At 42.9% G+C, this 24,449-nt stretch overlaps 1 protein-coding gene across 8 annotated transcripts in view; it reads right to left on the reverse strand.

Moving 5' to 3' along the window:
- LOC119970441 (AP-3 complex subunit sigma-1) overlaps nt 1-24,449 on the reverse strand; it is a 98,019-nt gene that overhangs the window by 15,076 nt on the left and 58,494 nt on the right. For 5 of the 8 annotated variants that reach the window (XM_038805057.1, XM_038805052.1, XM_038805053.1 and 2 more), the window contains one exon: nt 9,544-9,651. The exons of 1 other annotated variant lie outside the window; for it this stretch is intronic. In XM_038805057.1, the coding sequence (XP_038660985.1) occupies nt 9,544-9,651 (108 nt within the window). Of the gene's footprint in view, nt 1-7,554; nt 7,922-9,543; nt 9,652-24,449 lie in introns of those variants that run through there. 2 more of the 8 variants (XM_038805058.1, XM_038805054.1) reach the window with 1 other exon arrangement.

The raw sequence follows: 24,449 nt of genomic DNA on the forward strand, positions 1-24,449 counted from the left end.
AATGTCAAATTTCAAAGGGAGCAAAAATGTATACAATATGATAAATGGGTATGGATTTGTTGGCAAATTGACTCTGATTAGTTGAGGCTTCATCATGAAGAAAGTCAGGGAGCATTGTCCCCCATTCAATGCCTGGACAGTTTCCTTTTGCCTGCAACAGACAGGTCCCTGCATATGAACATATGTAGCTTCCAAGGAACCCAACTGATAGTGTAAATTCTTAACACACTTGGAATTGTTCAACAAGTTGTGCTCAATCGCAGAATCGCATCTAATATTAGATTTATGTTCTACATTTTGGAAGCAGGGTCTGTTCTAGCACAGTCAGTACTCTGACTTCTGGAATCAGCTGAAAGAACATTCTGCTTGACATGATCTGCCAGTCTTTGGGACATACAGCCTAAATACCTGGCAACCCATAGGATGAAAATTCATATTCCACATTGCTCATTTGTGTGGCCTTTCAGCATGACAGCAGCAATCTGTTAGTGGAAAATTTCACTTGTGTTGCTACTGCAAAGTAGCAGCGTGATATGACCAGCTTAATCAGTTTCTCAAATTGTTGATATGTCTTACCCTTCCGGACTAATTTGAAGAAACTGGGCACTTTTCAGGTCCAAAAGTGGCAGCTCTAGGCTTATTCAAGAGTATGCACGATACACAGCAATGATCTGACTGGGGTAACCATTATCCTACAGGATGGCTTTGATATGCCCTATTTTGGCATCAAGTTTGCATTGAGAGCAAACAGCTACGCCCTATTTACGAGATTGCCGATAATGCCAGTTTTGTAGTGCATGGAGCTGTAGGAATCCCAACACATACACACTCACCAGTGAAGGTAGGTTTGCAGTAGACAACAGTACAGGCCGATTTGTGGATTTCTCAACTATCAGAGCAAGGAAACTGAGATTATTAGACGGCTCCATTTCAATGGTGAATTTGAGCACAGGATGGAGTACGTTAAAGTGTGCAAGGAAGCTCTGACATGCAGCTGCAGGTATAAATGTAGTAAATATAATAATATCTACATATCGGAAATATGCAAGGGGTGGGAGGTTAGGGCTCATTCCATCGAAAGGGCAATCCCATGGAATCCAACAAAAATGTTAACAAGAGCTGGGTCACACCATTTACTTGAGCCACTGAGCTGGGTCACACCATTTATTTGAGCTGCTGAACTTAACTACCCAAGTTTCTAAGTTCTTAAATTCAATTAATACAGATTCAGAAAATGAAGACTGGCCTCCATTATCATTGTATTGTGATGCAGCGTAAATATCTGGCTTTCTTGAGCAGCACATTGGTGAATAAAGCAATGTCAAATAAGCACGCAACATGGCATTACGGGGGACGATTTAACTTACTTCGCTAGACAATTGGTGATGCAGAGAAAGGCAGCAGCGTGGGTTCAATTCCCATATGGCAGAGGTTATTCATGAAGGTCCACCTTATCAACCTTATCCCTCGCCTGAGGTGTGATGATCCGCAGGTTAAATCACCACCAGTCAGCTCTCCCCCTCAAAGGGGAAAGCAGCCTATGATCCTCTGGGACTATGCCGACTTTACCTTACTATCAACACAAAGAACAAATTTCTGGACTCAATCCCAATAACAAGCCTCTATTCGAATCTCAATACAATATATTTGACAAGTACCAATTTACAGTTGTTTCATGAGCATGTAATTTTTGCATTAAATTGTCTTTAATTTCAAATAGCTTACTGGTAGCATGGTGGTTAGCATAAATGCTTCACAGCTCCAGGGTCCCAGGTTCGATTCCCGGCTGGGTCACTGTCTGTGCGGAGTCTGCACGTCCTCCCCGTGTGTGCGTGGGTTTCCTCCGGGTGCTCCGGTTTCCTCCCACAGTCCAAAGATGTGCGGGTTAGGTGGATTGGCCATGCTAAATTGCCCGTAGTGTCCTAAAAAGTAAGGTTAGGGGGGGGGGGGGGGGGGGGGGGTTGTTGGGTTATGGGTATAGGGTGGATACGTGGGTTTGAGTAGGGTGATCATGGCTCGGCACAACATCGAGGGCTGAAGGGCCTGTTCTGTGCTGTACTGTTCTATGTTCTACTATAATGGCCAGGGTTTAGAGAACATCAAAGTATATCATGGAGTTCACCTGACCCACAACTTTGAATAGATATTGGTTATGGGGAGCACAAGGCCCCACTTTACAGGTGTGATGTTACAGAGATCTAAAAGTATTGTTAAACAAAAACAATGTTTATTCTATGAATCCAGTTAACATTTTATAAACCCACAATAAACATCTTACCAACTACCAACACTAATAACCCCCACAAAACGATACAATACTCGATAGATAACCCTTAATAACTTTCCAAACAACATCCATAAGTCAAAAAACCCTTTTTAACAAAGACAGTAGGTTTGCATTCCTTACAGAAACAGGTATTACTTTGAAATCATCAAGTGATCTGGAGATATTCTTTAGATTGCAGAGAGAGATCAATACACATCTACTTGCTTTCAATACAGCTCTCCAACTGAAAGCAAAACTAAACAGAGCCAAAAGAAGCTTTCAGCTCCACCCACACAATGACATCACTGAAGCCATTTGATAAAGCACACTTTTCTTAAAGGGACATTCACATGACAGTACCATAAACTACAATTTACCCAAAGCTAGCATGACACTGCAGAAATATAGCTCACAAAGATCCCTTACAAAATTAAATTTTAAAAATTGAATACAGGAGCAAAGACCTAACATAAAAGGTAATGAGTAGACCAGTTACAGGATGGCATGTAGAGCGGAGTGTTTAATTATAGAAATACCTTAAAGTATAAAGTGTATAGAGTACACAGTGTAGAATGATATCAAGGATGGGAAGCTGTGGTTTGAGGGGGGAACTGCAGATACTAGGACTATTTCAACTGGAGCAGTGAAGGATAACAGATTTAAGCAGAACCTTTTAAAATGATTAAATGTCTAGTTGAGAGATCAGTAACAAGGGGCTGGTAATTTCTTTATGTAAAGAGCATGGAAAGCTTCACATGCAAGCTAAGGACAAGGCAGGAAAATGGAATTCGATTTACACTGCCTTAGAAGAGATCTAGCACTGATATAATGGGGCCAGTGTGCGACAAATCTAGGTCTCTATGATGGTCAAATCAATATGAGCTAGTAACAAAAAAGGAATTCACACTGTAGAACCTGAAATCACTTCTCATCCACTTTGAATTATCATTTTGCTTTAAGGCTTTGAAACATAGTAACCTGATCCACTCACATGGTATGTATTTCCATGTCATAAGGATCGTGTCTTTAGAGAACTTCTCAGCTCTTTGCTACCAAAGCAGCAATTGAGTTCAAAGCTATATTTTAGGATCAAAAGTACTGAACAAATGCCGTATTTTGTGGAAAGATATGTTGAGAAAGAAAGTGACTACAGCATGCATGGCAACTTACAAATATAATCTATAGTAACAGTATTTACTGCACAGAAACAGGACATTGGCCCAATTTCTTCTGCTGTTTTATGATCCTCGAGTCTCTTCCAATACCACCCAATCTAATATTTTCTGTATAAGCTTCCATTCATTCCTCTGTCCTGCATGCACTAATTAGCTTCCCCTTAAAAATGCGTACAAACTATACGTCTCAACTATCCGTTGTGGCAAGTTTCACACTACCACTTTCTGGGTAAAGAAGCTTCTCTTGGAATTATTTGCTGGATTTATTGATAGCTATCTGATATGGTCCCAGATTTTGAGCATCCACAGAATCATAGAATTATAGAATCTGCAATGCAGAAGGAGGCCATTCGGCCCATTGAGTCTGCACCGGCTCTTGGAAAGAGCACCCTATTTAAGCTCACACCTACACCCTATCCCCGCAACCCAATAACCCTATCTAATATTTTCAGACAGCAAGGGCAATTGATCATGGCAAATCCACCTAACGTGCACATCTTTGGACTGTTGGAGGAAACCGGAGCACCCGGAGGAAACCCACGTAGACACGGGGAGAACGTGCAGACTCCGCGAGTGACCCAAGCCAAAAATCAAACCTGGGATCCTGGAGCTGTGAAGGAACTGTGCTAACCACTGTGCTACCGTGCCGCTCAGAAGTGGAAGCATTGTCACCATCTCCAACCCTTAATCTCCTTCATAATGTTAAAGATTATGGGCAGAATTTAAGTCTCAGACGTGGGTTCAGCCCACCAGTTGGGAAATCGGCATCACTTCTGAGGGGGAGGCCCGACATGTGGGACTTCTGTGACTCAAGACCCAGGATGGCAATGCCGACACTGGCACCAGACCCATTCGATGACTGCCCTCCGGAATTGTCTCTCCGGCACAAACAGATGCCTACATATATATCCTGTGTACATAACAGCAAATATACTTTGTTCAAAAATCCAATAAAAAAACATAGTGGCAGGACACGAGGGGTCATGATTTACCACTTAAATTTTTGGTCTTCACTCTGTTGTTCCAGAAGAGGAATTGAGCAGAATTATAAGAAAGGCCGCTGTCTCAGACCTTTCAGCCATAGTGTACTGAGGGAAGCAGAATTGCATAAAACCCCTCGAGCTGTATGACTCTCACTGAATGCATACGGGGACTATTACATGTATCACAATTGTGTTAAAGCACCTCAATATGCCTTCAACGTAAATACCATTATACCCTTTGTAATGACCATATTGAAATGTCTGTAATGTTCCTTTGATTGTATTGAAATGTGAAGAGTGCAATGAGATCTATGTAGAAAACTTGAATATCATTGTGCTTTCTGTAATGGCCATTTTGAAATGTCTGCAATGTTTTATCGGATACTTCACAAATAAAGTATATTTTTATGCGGAGGAAAAAAAAGGATGGCAATGCCTGACATTTTTATGATGGAGCCACCCAGGTTTTCCACTCGAGCTGTTTTAAATCCAACCACTCTTATTGGTTCAGCCCCTCAAGTCTTCTCTTTTCTGGAGAAAAAGAGCGCTAGTTTGGTCAGTCCATTCTACATTGGCTAATGGAGTGATCATATTCTGGTAGAATGGAGCTGCACTTGAGATTTCTTTGTTTATCATTGCTTAAAACAGAAAGATTTACCTGCCATTAAAACAAAACAAATAACTGCTCAACTATGGCTGTACAATATTATTTCATGCCATGATGGCTGTGAGACAGACTGAAATGGATGTCAAGTGTACTTTGAGCTGGATTAAAGGTCAGATTAAGCGAACACTGAAGACATTGGTAGGTGGCAGCAATATTAAAACTGATTAGGTCAATCTAATGACAAACCTTTTTCCAAGATCTAATTTTAGTTTAAATCAGGAAAATATTAATCAATATGCTGAGAGTCAGAACTAGCTGTCAAGCAAACGAAGATTATAGATTCAAATATGTATAGTCACCACCCAAGTTGTAACCTTGTGGGGCAGGTTTCGCACTTTACAGAAGCTAGCTGATTTTTATTCGACCAATGGATTGGGAACTGGACAAGTGCTGGAAAGTGTATGGGATTACAATCTATGCTCCAATCCATGAGGAGACAGTTTGATGTACCTTCAGGCTGAGGAAGATCATAACCAGTTACCACAAAAACGGTATAGCTGCCATCTGGGAAGAAGGTAACAAAGTCTGTAATTTAATCCAAATACAGCATATCTCTTAAAACACTAAGTCAAGGGGAGAAATTGACAATGTTTGATTAGTGCAAATTGTCTGCAGAAGTGTTAAATGTTTGAGACCCCATTGGTTCAACCTATAACAGGTTCTTGGGGAGAGTCTGGATTTATTCCTGCAGCCATCAGTTCCAGGATTTGCATAGTCTTCTGTTGAAATTCTGCATTCTACTGCCAGGGTTCAGCGTTTACACTGGAGGGTCCTCAACCGATCCAACGGCAATGAGACTAAACAGAGATATTTGACATTGATCATCTAGTGAGGACACATGCTGAATTATTCTAGCTAGCATTGCTCCAAACGGAGTAGTCCCAGCCACTCAATGTGCACTCTCCAGTATTGCGAGGAAGTTTGAATGAAATAGATCAGAGAAGTTAAAGAATATACTCCATCCTACCCCACCTGATCCTCTCAATCTAGGGTTGAAAAAATTTTTGTGTACTATTAAGTTACTTCACTCACATCAAATTTTACTTTAACAAGGGATCAACCCATTAGTTGGAAATTAACTTTAAAATGTTGTAGATGAGAATACAGCACTGTTAATCACATACAAAAACTTAAATGCCCAAAGACCTGCAAAAAGCAGTGATGGTTACATGACTCAGGAAGAGTAGTACAACCTGAAGCACATATTAAGTAACCATCTTGGAACAGTTATTTTCTTTTTAAAAGCGGCTTTAAAAGGGTATTTACCTTCCAATGCTTCCCACAAACCTCACATTTCCTATTGCCACAAGTTAAAAATGTTGATTGGCTTGCCCCTCACTTTTTATCAATACATTTCCGAAATTATCAGAAATACATAAAAGCAGTTCAAGAAAAATAACTCATTAAAATGTTCCTACCTCTCGATGGGAAATGGCTGGGTTTTGCTTATTGAGCATGGATCACAGAATTAGCTACGTGGAAGAAAGAAATTAAGAGTGCGAACCAATGGCTACACAGCGCCCGAAAATCAGTTCGCCATGGCGCAGTGTGACTGATAGAAGCCGTGAGAACCGGCTCCCGGGGATCTACACGGCCCACAACGCGATATAAATCCCGCCTATTGTGGACAGGGTCATTTCTGAAAAATCTGCATACAGCTAGTCTCACTCTAATGTGAAGATTCCCGAGGTATCCAAGGCTGTGGGATTCATCACCTTTGCCTCGGAGACCTTGGGCAAGCAGCGTTTGGACCTGGTCCTCACAAACTGGGACCAGACTAAACAGCACTCGTGGGGGCCTCCCAGGGAATCGGAGACCCGAGCTGCATGCACTTTGGGAAGGGTGGTGCCCTGGCACTGCTGGTGCTACCTGGATACCCTGGCAGTGCCACTTGAGTGCCAACCTGGCACCGCCAAGGTGCCAAGCTGGTATTTTTGTTTCACGTGTGATCAGGCCAGGGTGCCGGAGAATGGAGTCCCCAGTGTAGCAAGAGCTCCCCTAAGTACAAAAGGGGGCTATGTGCAGCCTCGGCCATGCATTCTCCGCTGAGGCCCCCGTTGTATAGCCATATGTTTCTCAGCGTTGCGAGCGCCGGGAAACACGCAGCTAAACGCTAGCTATGGGACTTTGTTCCCAATTAGTTGAATCGCACCCTATGCCTGTGGTCCCATAGCAATGCTCCTTCATGCTACCTCTGGAGTGTTTGAAGTTGTTTGAAGTGTGTTGAGAGCCTTTGTTACTTTAACATAATTAGATGGATTGTTAGGCCAATCCATTGGCCAATGACAAAAAAATTAAACAAACTTTGGTTTCCACTGCAAGTTTTTTAAAATTTAAATCTGCTCTACTGAAACTTTATTTTTACATCTTACACCAAATGTTTTTAATACAATGCTTTGCATTGGCCATACTTCTTTAGAAATGTTAATGAAATGATCATACTTGAAATCTAAAATGCAAATGTTGTGCTAATTGTTTCATTTAATTCCCATTTAGGAGACAATTATGAAAACTGCAATTTGATGGGAAGGTGAATTAAAGACAAAATGCAGAGGACATATAGATCAAACAGTCGAAGAGAAATATCAACATCAATCTATCTTTTGCAGTCCGATCCCGAGGCAACCTGTTTCACAATTTAAGACATCAGGTTTCATGAAGAAAAAGGGAGAGCAGTTGGTAGAAGAGTGCAATGGGATTAATGTTGAATTTATCAAGCAAAGAATCAACATAAACACAATGAGCTAATGGCATCCTGCGCTGTATCTTAAAGTGAAAGTGCAAATTTCAGTCTTCTGCTTCAAGTGGTTACAATTGCTAGTAGTAGTACCTGCACAAATAAAAAATATGCAAAGAAGCTATTTTTATGCACATGAATAAAACCAAAAAAGGAAAGTGTATTTTTTAAACTCTGTCCTGAAGTAGTAAAACTCAAGAAGAATTTCACACAAAACGTGTTCCAGGAGCATTAGACACCTGACAGCACCTTGTCCATGTAGTTATTATTCATATGCAAGTCTCAATAGTGAATGTTAACGGATTATTTGATTATAGTGAGCATCATTGTTTTGCCTGATCCTGTTCGCATACTCACCTTTTTTCACTTTATTATTTCAAGTGATATGGGCTAGTAAGGCCAAAATTTGTAGCCCATCCCAAATTGACTGAATGACTTGCTGAGCACCATTCAGAGGGGCAGTTAAGAGTCAACCACACTTGAGGATCTGGAGTCACATGTAGGCAAATTTCCTTCCTCAAAGACGAGTGAAGCAGATGGGATTTTACAACAATTGATGATAGTTTCATGGTCACCATTACTGAGACTAGCAGCTTCATATTCCAGATTTATTAATTTATTCAAATTTCCCCACGTCCCAGAGCATTAGCTCCAGCAATATTTTCACTACGCCGTTGTTACCTCCAGCTCAGGTCATTGAATAATAGTCTGGAGTGCTAGCCTTGGCTGATTTTTTTTCTCTAACCCAGAAGTACTGAGGTCAACTACAAATGTTGTCACGGTCAAGACCAACTAACTTGACATACATTGAGCAGCAAATGGAAAATTATTTTAATGAGACAGGTCTCGAAAAGCTGATAAGCTGAAGCTACCATCAGGGCATTTCGTTTTTAGCAGTCATTTATGCTCAGTGCACTTCTGGTTTGCATGAACCAGCCCCTTAAACTTTCTGGTTTATAGTAAGAAGTCTTACAACACCAGCTTGTAACACGAGCTTTCAGAGCACTGCTCCTTCCTCAGGTGAATGGAGAGGTATGTTCCAGAAACATTTATATAGACAAAGTCAGAGATGCCAGACAATGCTTGGAATGCGAGCATTTGCGGGTAATTAAATCATTACAGATCCAGAGATACGGGTAACCCCAGAAGTGTGAATTGTCTCAAGCCAGGACAGTTGGTAGGATTTTGCAAGTCCAGGCCAGATGGTGGGGGGTGAATGTAATGCGACATGAATCCCAGGTCCCGGTTGAGGCCGCACACATGTGTGCGGAACTTAGCTACAAGTTTTTGCTCGGCAATTCTGCGTGTCGCGTGTCCTGAAGACCGCCTTGGAGCAAAAATGACCTCCACATCATTTCTAGTTTCTAACACGAATTTGTTAAGGACTAAATCTTTCAGGTTGATATACATGCAAATTCATTCATGCAGCTTTTGACTTCACCAAATGGTGCACACCTAAGGTTTTATCACCAAATTGTGCACATTGCACTGTAATATTCCCACTAATAAGAAGGCATTTTACAATGCATTATCATTGCTGTTGATTTGTCACATAGTAAAACTACCCAAATTGTCATTCAATAGCTTTACTTCGCACGCCAAGCAAGCTGGCTGTTGGCACTGAAGAATAAGCTGCGACAGAACGAACAAGAAACATGCAAGGATCCACAACCATGCAAGGTGAAATGTATTTTCTTCAAGGTGCAAACTCTTACCTCAGATTTTTCCATTTTGTTCTGAGCATCAATCTGAGTTACTATTTCATTCATATTGGTCTCTAAAACCATTCCTCCCATTACCATTTCTGCCAAAATATTGTGAACCTTAAAAAAAAATCAAAATTAAAATCACATGAAGCACAGGCCAGACAAAAGATTTTAATATGCCATTTTAAGACCCCACCTGCTGGCAGGATCCTCTGGTCCCGCCAAAGTCAATGGATCTTTGGCTTGCTCACTGTATCCACCATGGCAGGATCCGTATCCACCACGGCGGGACCTGTATCCACCGTGGCAGGACCCGTATCCACCGTGGCAGGACCCGTATCCACCGTGGCAGGACCTGTATCCACTGTGGCGGGACCAGAAAATCTTGGCGTATACATTTAATATAGATTCAGGAAACAATTTGTCATCATAATACCTCAGGTCAATAAAATAATAGCAGGCACACTCTAAGAGTAAAACACACATTTAGTAGACTTTTATAAAAGTAGGTTTTATATTAACAAATCTAAGGTCCGATGTTTGGACTCAACCAAGAAAGGGCAATCCCATTTTCAGAACAGACAGCTGGGCGAGATAGATATGTCCCAATATTAAACATAAAAAATATTCTTTGGCATTGCCTTCGCTACAACTCTTATCGACTTCTGCCAGCTTTCCAGGCAACTAGGGTCTTTAGAAAAAACAATAGACGTGACTGGGTACAAACAAAGAGCATTAGGTTTTTGAACGTTCTAGGGTGTGATCTATTGGCTGCGCTGCGCCCCCATTGGGGCGAACGGGGGCATGACGTGGTCGGCAGATGCCGTGAGAGGCCTCTTCCATGATCTACATGAGTCGTCATTCCGCGCGAGATCTAACGGAATCTCGCCCGTTGTGGGCAGGTTCAGTATTTGACAAATCTGCATATTTGAGTGAGTAGCAAGTCTCACTCTAACATGCAGCTCGCCCGATCTACCCGAGGCATTGGAATCCAACTCGTTCGCCTCGGAGATCTTAGGCAAGTGCGTTCAGTACTGATCCTCACAAAAAGGGACCAGTTGGAATGGCACTTTAGGGGGGGGGGGGGGGGGGGGATCTGCATGGGGATCGGAGGCCCCTGGGTGGATGGCCTTTGGGAAGGGTGGCACCCTGACACTGCTCGTGCCACCTGGACACTGTCAGGGTGCCCAGCTGGCAGTGCCAGGGTGCCAGGCTGGCATTATGCCCACACCAGGGATCAGGCCCAGGGATGCCCTGAGTGAGGTGAAGCGATCTGGGGGGTGGGGGGGATGCAGGTCCCCCCCCCCCCTCCACCCAAGGACCCTCTTATGGATGAGTTCGGGCTTAAGGGGGGGGTCTGGGGGTAGAGAGATTGGGGTGTCATTTAAAAATGACGTCCCAATCTCCTCCTAAACTGAGGAGTTCTGGTGAGCGGAGCTCCTTCGTGCAGGATACGGGACTATGAACGGCCTCGGCAGGGTGTTCCCCTCTGTAGACCCAGATTGTAACAGAGTCCTGCTCGATAGCGTGGTCTTACTCATCGTTGTGAGCACCGGGAAACACCCTATTAAACGCGCTCATCACTGGATTCTGTTGCAATTTGGTTAGATCACGAGCCTAATTTCTTGGAACCACATGCGGCATTTCAAACTTTCACAGACACTTTTCTATAACATGGACCAAATGGAGGCCATGGAGATTTATGGTCACACTTCCTACATGAAAGGAAGACGGCCACGATTATTTTAGGACACCAAGGAACACAGGAATACTGAGCATCAGTTCTGGCAAAAAGGTCATCGACCTGAAATGTTATAGCCCATGTTTCTCTGTCCATAGAGAACTGCTTGGTTTTCAAGCATTTTCTGTATTCACTAGCCAAAAAGAAGCATGGTTCATCTAATCAAGATGAGCAATTGGGCAAAACTTTCCTCTCTCAGGCTGGGTGAGACAGTAGCAGATGCGTGCTTCTGGTTGTATCAGCATGGAGTAAGTCAAGTAAAGAGACGAAAGACACAACAAACGGCACGAGCTGCCATAAAGTGTATAAAGGGATATTAAAGGGTAAAAGGAGGTTTGAAAGGTAAATGGTGGGTGCGTGAAGTTGGACTGGGTGGGAGACCCGTTGGGGCGGGTTGATGTGAACTATGGGGGTCACCAGAGCCAGAAGGCAAGGGGAGGGGGTTGGGGGGTGGCAGAATCAAAACAGGGATGAAACAGGAGACCCAGTGGGGCTGAGTTGGAATGGGGGTGGGGGGAGGGGCAAGGGTGGAGGAGAAAGAAGCAGCCCGAGTGGATGGAGTCAGAACGTGCAGGAGTGAGGGAAGATCTGGGGTGGGCGCTTTCAGACAGGGGAGGGTGAACACCTCGGGTCAGTCTCGCAACAGATGTGGATAGAGAAGAGTCGGAATGGGGTGAGACATGGAAGTACAGAGTCAAAGCGTGTGTGTGTGTGTGTGTGTGTTTGTGCATGTGAGAGGGGGGGGGGAATTCCCATAGGGGCAAGCATCAGAATAGAGAGGGTAGGAGTCAGGCACGGGGTTGCTTGATAAAGAGCAGACGTTTGTTTTTCTTCCTAGTCTTTTAAAGTAACCATCAGGGTAAGACTGGTAGAACCATTAGCGATTTAAATGGCTTTGCCGGACGGTTCTCAGCCCAGGGCAATTTCCTCCGAGTGCTCCGGTTTCCTCCCACAAGTCCTGAAATATATGCTCGTTAGGTGAATTGGACATTCTGAATTCTCCCCGCGTACCCAAACAGGCACCGGAATGTGGTGACCAGGGGATTTTCACAGTAACTTCATTGCAGTGTTAATGTAAGCCTACTTGTGACACGAATACAGATTATTATTGCCTAAAGGAAGTTAGAACTTCTGTCAATTGCCCAGTAAACCCTTATGTGGGTACCCCTTAAAAGCAACGCTGGGGAACACAGAAGTTACGGGCCTATATTAAACACAATTTGTATTGAAAATACCTTATTTAGCATTTTCCAAAATACATCAAAAATATAATAAGCATTTTGATTGAGCAAAAGTGTATTGAATCAAATTTGAGAATTTGTTTTTTTAAATTAAGTTCCAAAGTCCGGGCTGAGAGTGGCTAAAGCAAAAAATCTGAAAATAGTGTGACATGAAATCATATAATTATAGCACTTTTTATCTGGATTGAATGTTGTCATGTGAGAGTACCTTTCAAAAATGGATGTTTATAAATGGGTGTATATAAATATCTGTAGTGAGAGTACATTTACGAAATGGGTGTTTGCTACTGCAGTTCTGTCAGAGAATGGGTGGAGCTGGGCTGTCGGCTTTTTACTTTTGTTTTAGGCTCTTTGCTGCAGGGTGTGTTTTAGTTTTGTTTTCAGAGCTGGATAGCTGCAGTCACAGCCAGAGGGGATATTAGTCTCTCTCTGTAATCTAAAAACTGCAAATCGTTCCTTTGGTGATTTAAAAATAATAACTGCTCTCAGTAGTGACTTTAACCTGATGTGCATCCGTTTAAAAGGTTTTTTTTAAAGTCTTATGGATGTTAAAACGACAGCTTAAGGATTACTTAGTGTTGTATTCTTTGGGGGTTATATTTGAATTGATGGTTGCGAAGATGTTCACTGTATGTTTTTAAAAGGTTAACTTGAGTTCATAGAATAAACATTGTTTTGCTGTAAAAAATACTTTTCCATTTCTGCTGTACCACACCTGTAGAGTGGGCCGTGTGCTCCCCATACCACAATCTATTAAAAGTTGTGGGTCAGGTGAACTCCCTGATACACTTGGGGTTCTCTAAACCCTGGCCCATAGCAATGTACATGCTTCTGGGCCACTTCAAATAGGCGAAATCCTTCAAGACTGTGAACCAATGCACTTGTATCAAGTCACCAAGGTGACCTCAGCATCCAATATAGTTACTGCATGTAAGACAGGATCAAGTCCATACCAACAACAAAACATATGCAAAGCAAATCAAATGACTATAAGCAGTGCCTCGCAAACTATTTTCAAATATGACCCCATTTTTATTCACATCACCTTCACAAGGGCAATTAGTGTTGGGCAACAATGCCAACCCTGCCAGCGATGCCCACATTACATGAACAAATATATAAGGACATAACACTTTTAAAAATTAACATTTTTCCATACCCCAGCAACATTGTGATAAAGCAATTATGGGGAGATGATGGTGTAGTGCTATGTCACTGAACTAGTATGCCAGAGGGCAAGGATAAAGCTCTCGTAAATGGGTTCAAATCTCACCAGCTGATGGAATATAAATTCAATTAATTTATAAATCTGGAATTAAAAAAACAAATTCCAGTAACAATGATAATTGTTATAAAAACCATCTGCTTCATTAATGCCCTTCGTGAAAGGAAATCTGACATCTTTACCAGTACTGGCCTGCACGTGACTCCAGACTCACAAAAATGAGGTTGACTCTTAACTACCTTTGAAATGGTCTAGCAAGCCACTCAGTTCAAGGGCAATTATAGATGGGCAACAAGGGGTAGCCTTGCCAGTGACTTGCGCATGCCATGAAAAAATAAAGGAAAAAATGCATTGTAACATTCAACATATAATTATTAAAGTTGATGTATTATTATAAACATATTGTCATGCGCAGTGAAGATATTATAAAATTTTAAAGTTATATTTACAAAAATGAACAGAAAAGCTGTTAAGGGGACTGCAGCACAATGTGCCTTTCAGCATTTGAACGGAGGACAGAAGAGCCTGCAGTTAATACCTAATTAAACATGGACCTGAATAAAGGAATCTCTCAACCACTTATGAGATTCACACATCATTCTGTTTAAAGAACGGATCAAAATGTACAAACAATGGGATTTGAGAACCTGAGAACGAGCATTCTGGTAATTCAACTTTAAGAAACCTCGTAGTTTAAAGAGAATCCTCAGCTTTTCAAGATTTTTGTTCCAGCCAACTAAGTACCTACATGCGTGCGACAAAACAGACTGAATTAATCCCAACTTGTAACTATTTATTTCAACCACATCGAATCTTTGTCTGAGCGATGTGTTTTTAAACCTCTGGGGCAAGTTTGGAACAAGAAATAACCTTTACTTCCAAGCTCACAAAAGAGCCTCCTGCTAGAATTAATTATTATTACTCCAATGGAAAAATACACTCAACTCATATACAAAATGCTTTGATCACAGACAAATGTGGAAACACACAAATTTTGTCCGTGAAAATTCAACATTGAATAAATATAAAAATGCATTTTGTAAAAACTATTTAGTGTGGTAGCGAGCGGGAACTGCTATGAGCTTCCCAACGCATCGGACCGATGAGGTCATCAGTGCCATAAATGTTAATTGATCCACTTAACGAGGCCTTCGGGCTTCACGTTAACGATGTGCTCACCAGACTGTGCTAACCAGCCCCCTGCTAACAAGGGAGAGCAGCACTTACATCGCTCCTGCAGAGCTAACCCCATGCAGCTCACAGCCATGCCACCTGGAGACCGGCCCCAGAATTTGGGAATTCTGGCCTGGGCAGATTGTTGGACATCCATCTCGCGAGGGTCTGAGAGGGTCAGCCACAGGGCAGCCAGTGCTACCTGGGAGGAAGTGGCAACGGCTACCAGCTTAGGGAGTATCACTAGCTAGACCTGCACCAGTGTCGTAAGATGATCAACGACCTCCAGCAGCCTCCTGAGGATGCGCCTAGCACTGCCGCCACCCAACACCGTTCCATGCCCCAGCCTACCCATGTACAGCAGTACCGCCCACACAGCCCCAGACCCATCCACCCCAACCCCTCTTCACCCTACCCCCTCATACTGCCCTCGCCCACTCCCACCCCACATACTGCACCCCTTATACGGCCATCTCTCACCACAAACCCCCCCCCCCCAATGAATGCAGCCACTTTGAATGGTTTTGCATAATTTGGGATGGCCAACACAGGAGCAGTGGTAGACACAGCCTTCAGGCCGTCAAATGCCTGTTGACACTACGCTGTCCACTGGAATTTGTTATGCTTCCTCAGCAAGTCCATCAGTGGAGCGACCACACTGTTAAAATTCGGTACAAATTTCCGGTAACATCCACTCATACCCAGAAATCGCATTATTTCCCGTCGTGTCGAGGGTAACGGAAACTCCCTAATAACTTTTGTTTTCACATCCCGTGGGACCATTCGATCTTGTCCAATCTGTGTCCCCGCTGGAGAGGTTGGCCCACAATAGATGTGTGTTATGGGCCAGGGTTTAGAGAACCCCAAAGTGTATCATGGAGTTCACCTAACCCAAGACTTTTACTAGGTTGTGGTATGGGGAGCACACGGCCCACTCTACAGGAGTGGTGCAGCAGAAATCTAAAAGTAATTTTTAAAGCAAAACAATGTTTATTCTATGAACTCAGTAAACCTTTTTAAAACATAGTGAACATTTTAGCAACCATCAATTCAAATACACCCCCCAAAGAATACAACACTAAGTAGTCCTTGAACTTTCCTTTTAACATCCATAAGACAGAAGCACATCAGGTTAAATGTCCCTAGAGAGCAGTTATCACTCTGAATTCACCCCAAATGATCTCGAGATAGTCTTTAGATTGCAGCGAGATCAAAAATACACCTTTGGCTGGCTGCAGCTTCAACACTAAAACAAAACTAAAAAACACAGACACACCACAGCTTTTCCTCAAAGCGAAATTAAAAAGCAGAGCCAGAGCTCAACTCCACCCACACTGACATCACTGCAGCCATTTGAGCAGCCAAACATTTCTTAAAGTGACATTCCTGTGACACCTCCCCCAAGAAAAAATAAATAAACAAACAACTTCAGTTTTTCATTTAAAAAAACACACGCAAACAGGCATAATAACAGTCCATTTCAGTTCTTCTTCCTGTAACTCATCAACAAATTCTTGACAAAGCATCGGCGATCACCTTTTCCCGTCCTGCCACATGTATTATTTTAAAGTGAAATGGCTGTAACAATAAACTTCATCGAAACAGTCTGGCATTGTATTCTGGAATGACGCCAAAAATGCCAGTGGATTATGATCAGTAAAGATAATTGTGTTAGACGGATTGCTGGCCACATAAACCTGAAAATGTTGCAAAGCCAGCACCAAGCTCAAAGTCTCCTTCTCAATCGTGGAATACCAAGTGAGAATTCAATTTTTTTTTTAAATTACCAATAAGCCACTCTAGCCCTTTGTCGTCGTCTTGTAGTCGTCTTGTAGAAGCACCGCACTTACGCCCATAACACTCGCATGAACTGCCACTTTGAATGGTTTTGCGTAATTTGGGATGGCTAACACAGGAGCTGTGGTAGACACAGCCTTCAGGCCGTCAAATGCCTGTTGACACTACGCTGTCCACTGGAATATGTTATGCTTATTCAGCAAGTCCATCAGTGGAGCAACCACACTGCTAAAATTCGGTACAAATTTCCGGTAACACCCACGCATACCCAGAAATCGCATTATTTCCCGTCGTGTTGAGGGTATCGGAAACTCCCCAATAACTTTTGTTTTCACATCCCGTGGGACCATTCGATCCTGTCCAATTGCATGGCCAAGGAAAGTGACTTGGGCTTTTCCAAATTCACTTTTGGCTCGGTTTATCTCCTGAAGTCGATCGAATAGCTCCCAACAGATGTTTCAAATGTTCTTCCCATGTCTGGCTGAAAATGATAGATCGTCGATGTATACCGCACAATTGGGTAATCCTGAATTTACTTTGTTAGTTAACCGTTGAAATGTGGCTGGGGCGTTTTTCATGCCAAATGGCATAACTTTGTATGGTACATACTATCTGGAGTCACAAAAGCTGAAATCTCCTTCGACCTTTCGGATAAAAGTACCTGCCAGTTAACCTTTGAGCAAATCCAATTTGGAAATATAAGCCAATTGCAATCCTCCAAACATGGGATTGGACAAGTCGGTTCTTGTAACTGCATTAACCTTTCTATAGTCCACACCATTGGGTACCGTCCAGTTTTAGTACCATCACTATGGGTGAGCTCCATTGGCTGCAACCCACTTCAATTATGCCATTTTTAAGCATACTTTCAATCTCCTTGTTAACCTGTGCCAATTTTAAAAAGGTTAGGTCTATATGAATGCTGTTTAATTGGAACAGCATTTTCCATATCTACATCATGTATAGCCATTTAATGCTTCCCAACTTATCAAACTTGCCCATGTGATATCAATAACTCTTTCACGTCAGTCCGTTTTTCCTCCTGAAGGTAACTCAACAATTTATACCAATTTTTAAGAACATCCTCATTTTCCAATTTAATTTGAGGTATGTCAAATTCACAGTCATCTAGATTTGGTTCATCACTTTGGAGTTAGAATCATTAAAATCTCACCCCAGTCCAACACCGGCATCACCACATCATTAAAACCTCCTCCTTTTTCTCTCCTTCCCTTTCAAAGCATATTCACATGACACACTCGGTGAGTTTTCCTTCTATCTGCCGTTCTTACCACATAATTCACCTCACTTAATTTCCTTTCAATCTGATAAAGTCCACAAATCCTTGCTTTTAAGGGGTCATCTATCACTGGTAACAATACTAAATCTTTATTTCCACAGGTAAAACTACGAACTTTGGATTTCTTGTCCGCTACCCGTTTCATCACATGTTGTGAAACTTTTAAATGTTGTCTGGCCAAACCCCCTGCTCGATTTAATCGTTCCATAAAATTTGACATGTAATCCAACAATGCAAGTTCTCACTTCTCACTCACCAATTTTTCCTACACAATCAATTAGTACCCTTGTAAAAGGCTCCTCAAATGCTGGAATGGGTATTCAGGGCGCTGGTTTTATCACTGCTTGAGGTTTCCCTATCACTTGACATGACATGATCAACATAATTTAACTACATCTTTTTGTAGTCCAGGCCAATTAAAATGTTTTTGTATTTTAGCTTGAGTTTTCCTTACTCCCAAATGACCTCCCACTGGTACCTCATGTGCAACTTGCAACACCTCCTTTCTATACCCTACCAGCAATACCCTAGCGCAATACCACTTGATGAACTTCTGTTCACTTTTAATCCGCCTGCATATGTAAAGGTCTCCATTTTCTCATCAAGACATCACTTTTATGGTAATAACACTCGGGTATACTCTCAGATTCCTCTGCCGGGTATGCTTTCTGATACATCCGTTTGATTTCTGTATCTTTTTGTTGTAACTCCGCTAATTTTCCTGAACTAAAAATATCCGCCTCATCCTCCACCTGTTCTTGTTCTTCTTCAACCATCTGATCAAAATAGTTTCTGATATTGGCACTTCACCTTTATCTTCACTCTCTGATTTCTCCTCTCGTCTTAACCTGTGACTTTGCGACCTTGTTACTACACAATCCGGAAAACCCCCAGGATATTCGTCCTTCAACATTTCAGTTGTCTGATTGTCCACTGGCATATCAACCACAGTAGGTATCACTCCCAACTGCGATCCAGCTATATCATTACCCAAGATAAACTGTATTCCTGGACAAGATAGTTTCTCTATTACTCCTCCTACCACTTCACCACTCTTCACTGGACTTTCCAATTTACCATATATAATGGAACACAAATCTTCTCACCCTGAATTACACATATTTCTGGCCATATTCCTCCCAAACTACATAACTCCTCATCTCTTACCATCAAAGATTGACTAGTTCCCGTATCTCTTGAAATTGTGACTGCTTTACCTGCTCCTCCTGATACACGAGTAAACTTTACCCACACAATTAAATTCTTTAAAGAGATCTGGCACCTTCTTATCAATCACCTCTTGATCAAGCTGTACAATCTTTTGCATCTCCTTCGCTTCACTTGGGCTTTCCTTTATCACTTTAACAAACCCCACTGTCTTATCCCGTTTAACAATATCAGCCTTCCCAGTGCTTTTCTTCCACCACCAACACTGTCACTTTACATGGCCGAGTTTATTACAGTGAAAACATTTTTAAAACTTTTCATGTCTCTTCCCGCCTCCTGCATTCCCTTTTCAAACTGAGGTACACTCTCTTTATTATCTCGCATCAGATCACCTTTATCTTTACCACTTGTATTTCTCATGTCCCCAGTTTCTATCCCTCACAGGCTGAAACTGATGTCGGAAACCAAACTTTGATTTATGAACTAATTCATAATCATCTGCCATATCTGCTGCTAATCTCGCCGTTTTAAACCTCTGCTCTTCCACATGAGTTCTCACTACATCAGGAATTGAATTTTTAAACTCCTCCAAAAGTATAATTTCTCTGAGAGCTTCATACATTTGGTCTATTTTCAAAGCCCTTATCCACCTGTCAAAATTACTCTGTTTGAGCCTTTCAAACTCCCATGTATGTTTGACCAGGTTCTTTCCTTAAATTTCTAAACCTTTTTCTGTCGGCTTCAGGCACTAGTTCATATGCACCCAAGATGGATTTTTTCACCTCCTCATATGTCTCATTTACCTCCTCTGATAGTGATGCAAACACTTCACTAGTTCTACCTACCAACTTTGTTTTAATCAGTAATCCCCACATTTCCTGTTGCTATTTCATTTGTTTAGCTACCTTTCCAAATGAAATGAAAAAGACTTCGACCTCTTTCTCATCAAACCTTGGCAATGCGTGATATACTTAAATAGATCCCCACCAAGCCTTCTTTCGCTTCATCCTCATCACTAACCTCCAACTGTACATTTTTCTTTCCATCCGCCAATCTTAACTGACTGTCATGTTTCATGGCCATTTTCCGAAGTGCAAACTCTCTCTTTCCCTGACCTCTCCCTCGCTTTCTTTTTCCTCCCCCTCTCTTTATTTTTCCCTGATCTGTATTTCCCTTTCTTTTTGTTCTGCTAGGGCCATTCTTTCCTTTCTCCTTTCTTCTCCCTCCTTTTCTTTTTCCCTCTCTATCTCTTCTCTCTTTTTTCCTCTCCATCTCTTTCTCTCTGTCTTTTTTCTCTCTCTTTCTCTCTCATTTCGTATTCAAGCTGCTTTAATTCTCTTTCATGTTTAAGTTGCTTGATTTGTAACTGAAGTTTTGCCATTTCTAATGGGTCAGACTGTATCTCAGGCAATTTTAAATGCTCAGCTACCGCATCTTTTCTTACCTTGGCAGGTAATGTTAACTGCAATTTTTTTTTCAAATCTAACAGTCTGCTTTTAGTCTCTGTCCGTAAGGTACTGCGTGTGACCTTCTCCACCCCCAAAAACTTCAGAGCCTCTGAAAGAGCCATTGTCCACAACACACTCCCTACTTAAACTGGAATACCACCCCTGAAAAGCTACCACAGTATGCTCACCCCTCACCGTCTTTAAGTTCGCAAAGCCAACCCAATAGATAGACTTTTATCCCCCTCAACCCCCAATTTGTTATGGGCCAGGGTTTAGAGAACCCCAAAGTGTATCATGGCATTCACCTAACTCACTTTTACTAGATTTTGTATGGGGAGCACACGGCCCACTCTACAGGTGTGGTGCAGCAGAAATTTAAAAGCAATTTTTGAAACAAAACAATGTTTATTCTATGAACTCAATTAATTTTTTAAAACATAGTGAACATCTTAGCAACCATCAATTCAAATACACCCCACAAAGAATACAGTACACTAAGTAATCCTTAAACTTTCCTTTTAACATCCATAAGACAAAAATTATTTTTACAGAAGCACATCAGGTTTAAATTCTCTACTAAGAGCAGTTATCATTCTGAATTCACCAAATGATCCAGGAGATAGTCGTTAGATTGCAGAGAGATCAAAATTACACCTTCTTTGGCTGGCTGCAGCTCCAACATTAAAACAAAACCACAAAAACACAGACACACCACAGCTTTTCCTCAAGGCGAAACTAAAAAGCAGAGCCAGAGCTCAGCTCCACCCACACTGACATCACTGCAGCCATTTGAGCAGACAAACATTTCTTAAAGTGACATTCCCGTGACATGGGAGAAGGCGCGGGGTGTCGAACATCGTACCCCCTCCAAGGAACGACCCCTTAAGTTACTATTAAGCTATTTTGCTGGTAAGGACAGTGGTTTTCAAACAGTCGTGCTAGATTGGCTTCAGCAGGATACAGGGTGATCCTGTCGACCCAATCATTTTGCCTCCCCCTCCCATGAGAACACCTTGGGAGGGGAGCTCAGAGGTCGCGGGGGAGGCCAAGGATTGTATGTCACCAAAGTAGAGGCTGGCATTCGACACCGAGGTGAGGATCCACCAGCCCCACCCAGATGACCTGTCACAAGTGGGTTGTCAATGCCATACGGAATGACCCATCCCTTCCACTGACCACATGATCATTCTCCCACAGGATCAACATCCAACGGTGCTGGCCCATCCGGGGTGATCCTGCCGTCCCCATCATTCCCCTCCCCATCTCCCATGAGAACACCTTGGGAGGGGAGCTCAGAGGAGACCACCATATTGCGGCATAGCTGTCTTCCCCACCCAATACCAGCGCAGAGTCACATAGCTCGGTGGGTGACAGTAGTGGACAGGCTTCTGAGGCACAGTTTGGTGAGTACCATACAGTTGCTGATTCACATCAGGTGGAGGCAGGGACAGCCAGGTGAGACAGCAATCGGATATCTATGGGGTCCCAGTTTCCAGCTGGGACCCAGTCAAATGTTGAGCCTCTGGACCAGGTTCACCCGGAGCTGATACAGACGCTAGAGTGCGGCCAAGAGATTCAACGGGAGATTAGGGGCAGCAGGGTAGCATGGTGGTTAGCATAAATGCTTCACAGCTCCAGGGTCCCAGGTTCGATTCCCGGCTGGGTCACTGTCTGTGTGGAGTCTGCACGTCCTCCCCGTGTGCGTGGGTTTCCTCCGGGTGCTCCGGTTTCCTCCCACAGTCCAAAGATGTGCGGGTTAGGTGGATTGGCCATGCTAAATTGCCCGTAGTGTCTTAATAAAAGTAAGGTTATGGGGGGGTTGTTGGGTTACGGGTACAGGGCGGATACGTGGGTTTGAGTAGGGTGATCATGGCTCGGCACAACATTGAGGGCCGAAGGGCCTGTTCTGTGCTGTACTGTTCTATGTTCTATGTCAGCAACACTCCAGCAGGTCCACTGCCGATTGGAGGAGTCCCAGAGGCTAAGGGCACAGGTGATGGCGCCGGGAATGCAGGGCACAGAGGCCAACATTGTTAGGGTGGTGACCGCAATGGAGAGCCTGGTGCACGACATTGGCAGCATGGGTATATGTGCCCAAGGTATAGCTCAGTCAGTGATGGCCATGGCTCAGTGCCTCGACAGCATGCCCCAGTCACTGAGGGATGTGACCCAATAACAGGTGGACCTTGATGAGGCGCTGTGTGGCATGTCCCAGTTTTAGGTGGACATTGCAAAGGCCTTCCAGAGAAATCTACATCACTGGGAGAGGTCTCCCACTCTCAGGTTGGCATAGCCGAGGTGCTGTGGAGCTTGTCCCAGTCACAGATGGCTATTGGCAGGGTGCTGCAGAGCCTGTCCCAATCATTGAAGAGCATTGCCAAGAGTATCGACACTGAGCAGCAGACATAGGGGAGCTGCCAGAGCCTGATGACACAGGGGCAACTGGGGTTCAATGCATGTGAATAGAACATCTCTATTAGGTATTTCAGTAACCTCCTCTGCTCCAAGGACAGCAATCCTAGCTTATCTAGTTTCTACAAATAACTGAAGTTCCTGGTACAGTTGGAGTCAAGCAGAGAGGTCAAGCACACTAGAAACAAAGTAAAATAAATATTTTATATTGCGTTATCAATTAATTCTAAAATTGGAATCAAAAATTAGAACAAAAATGCGAAAGAACAACAAAAATAAAAAAGCTGCATAGATATTCTTGTGTATTGACTTTAACATCTAATTGGTGCAGGCCAAGTCCATCATCATAATCACCAGAGACACAATCAGCAATTTTGGAAGAACTCGCCAATTCAATATATTTGTTCTCTTCTAATCATACACAGCCTTTTAACAGCACAAACCCTGCAAACATTATAACAAACATTCCTTCTGCAGAGTGATAATCACAGTCAGATTGCCACTCTGCTCCTCATAACCTACCCCAAATTTCAGCCACACTTTCGAGCCCAACCTTTCGATTTGGGTCAGGTGAGAAAGGTGCAGTGCCATGGGTTCACGAGGCGTGTGTCAGGGGCAGACAAGTCCGAGGAAAAAAGCTATGCCTTCTTTTTATGGCACTAGCTGCTGGAAAGCAGGTAAAGATCCAGTCGCTTTGAGAAGCCTGGGAGAAGGTAAATTGGAGGGGGTGGTGGGAGGGCAGTCCAGAGATCAGGGAGGAAGAGCTCCATGGGAGGTCATGGGGTAATAGGGTGATCCTGCGGAAGGCCGGTGGGGGAGGGGAGGGGAAAAAATATCCCAAGGCAGCTTGGGTTGGATCACTACTATCGCTACCCAGAAGTTAGAACTGGTTTAAATTCTAACATTTTCAGAGTAACTATTTCTGTTTAGCAGTTAGAACCACCTGAAGTTTGCGACTTAAATTGGAGTTTTGGATAATTCTCATTGCGGGGCAATTGCCCAATGGAAGTATGAAGTAACAGTGCAATCCTTAAGTGGGGACTTTGGGGGGCTGGGTGTGGAAAGGAGAGGGGAAAACAAAGTGCATCTTTGATCTACAGCCAGGGGAAAACAACCTTGTGCTCGGAAGGTATGGGCCAAAATTGTGATCTTCCTACAGCTAAGAGCAGAAACTAAAATTAGAAAAACTTTACGAATTATGATCACACGCAATAAAGGGGAATCACATTCATTTGAACTATTACAAAGTCCTGAATACTACGCTAGGATATGATTCACTTACCCATCAAAGTCCGAGAGTCACTACTCACTAAGCAATTCCTGAATTTCATGCTTTAAAAGCAACTTGAAACCTGACATTTGCATGCAAGTCGTTGTCAATGAGCATCATGAACGACGAATACTGTCCAGA

Source organism: Scyliorhinus canicula, chromosome 8 (assembly GCF_902713615.1).
Source record: "Scyliorhinus canicula chromosome 8, sScyCan1.1, whole genome shotgun sequence".
Taxonomy (NCBI): domain Eukaryota; kingdom Metazoa; phylum Chordata; class Chondrichthyes; order Carcharhiniformes; family Scyliorhinidae; genus Scyliorhinus; species Scyliorhinus canicula.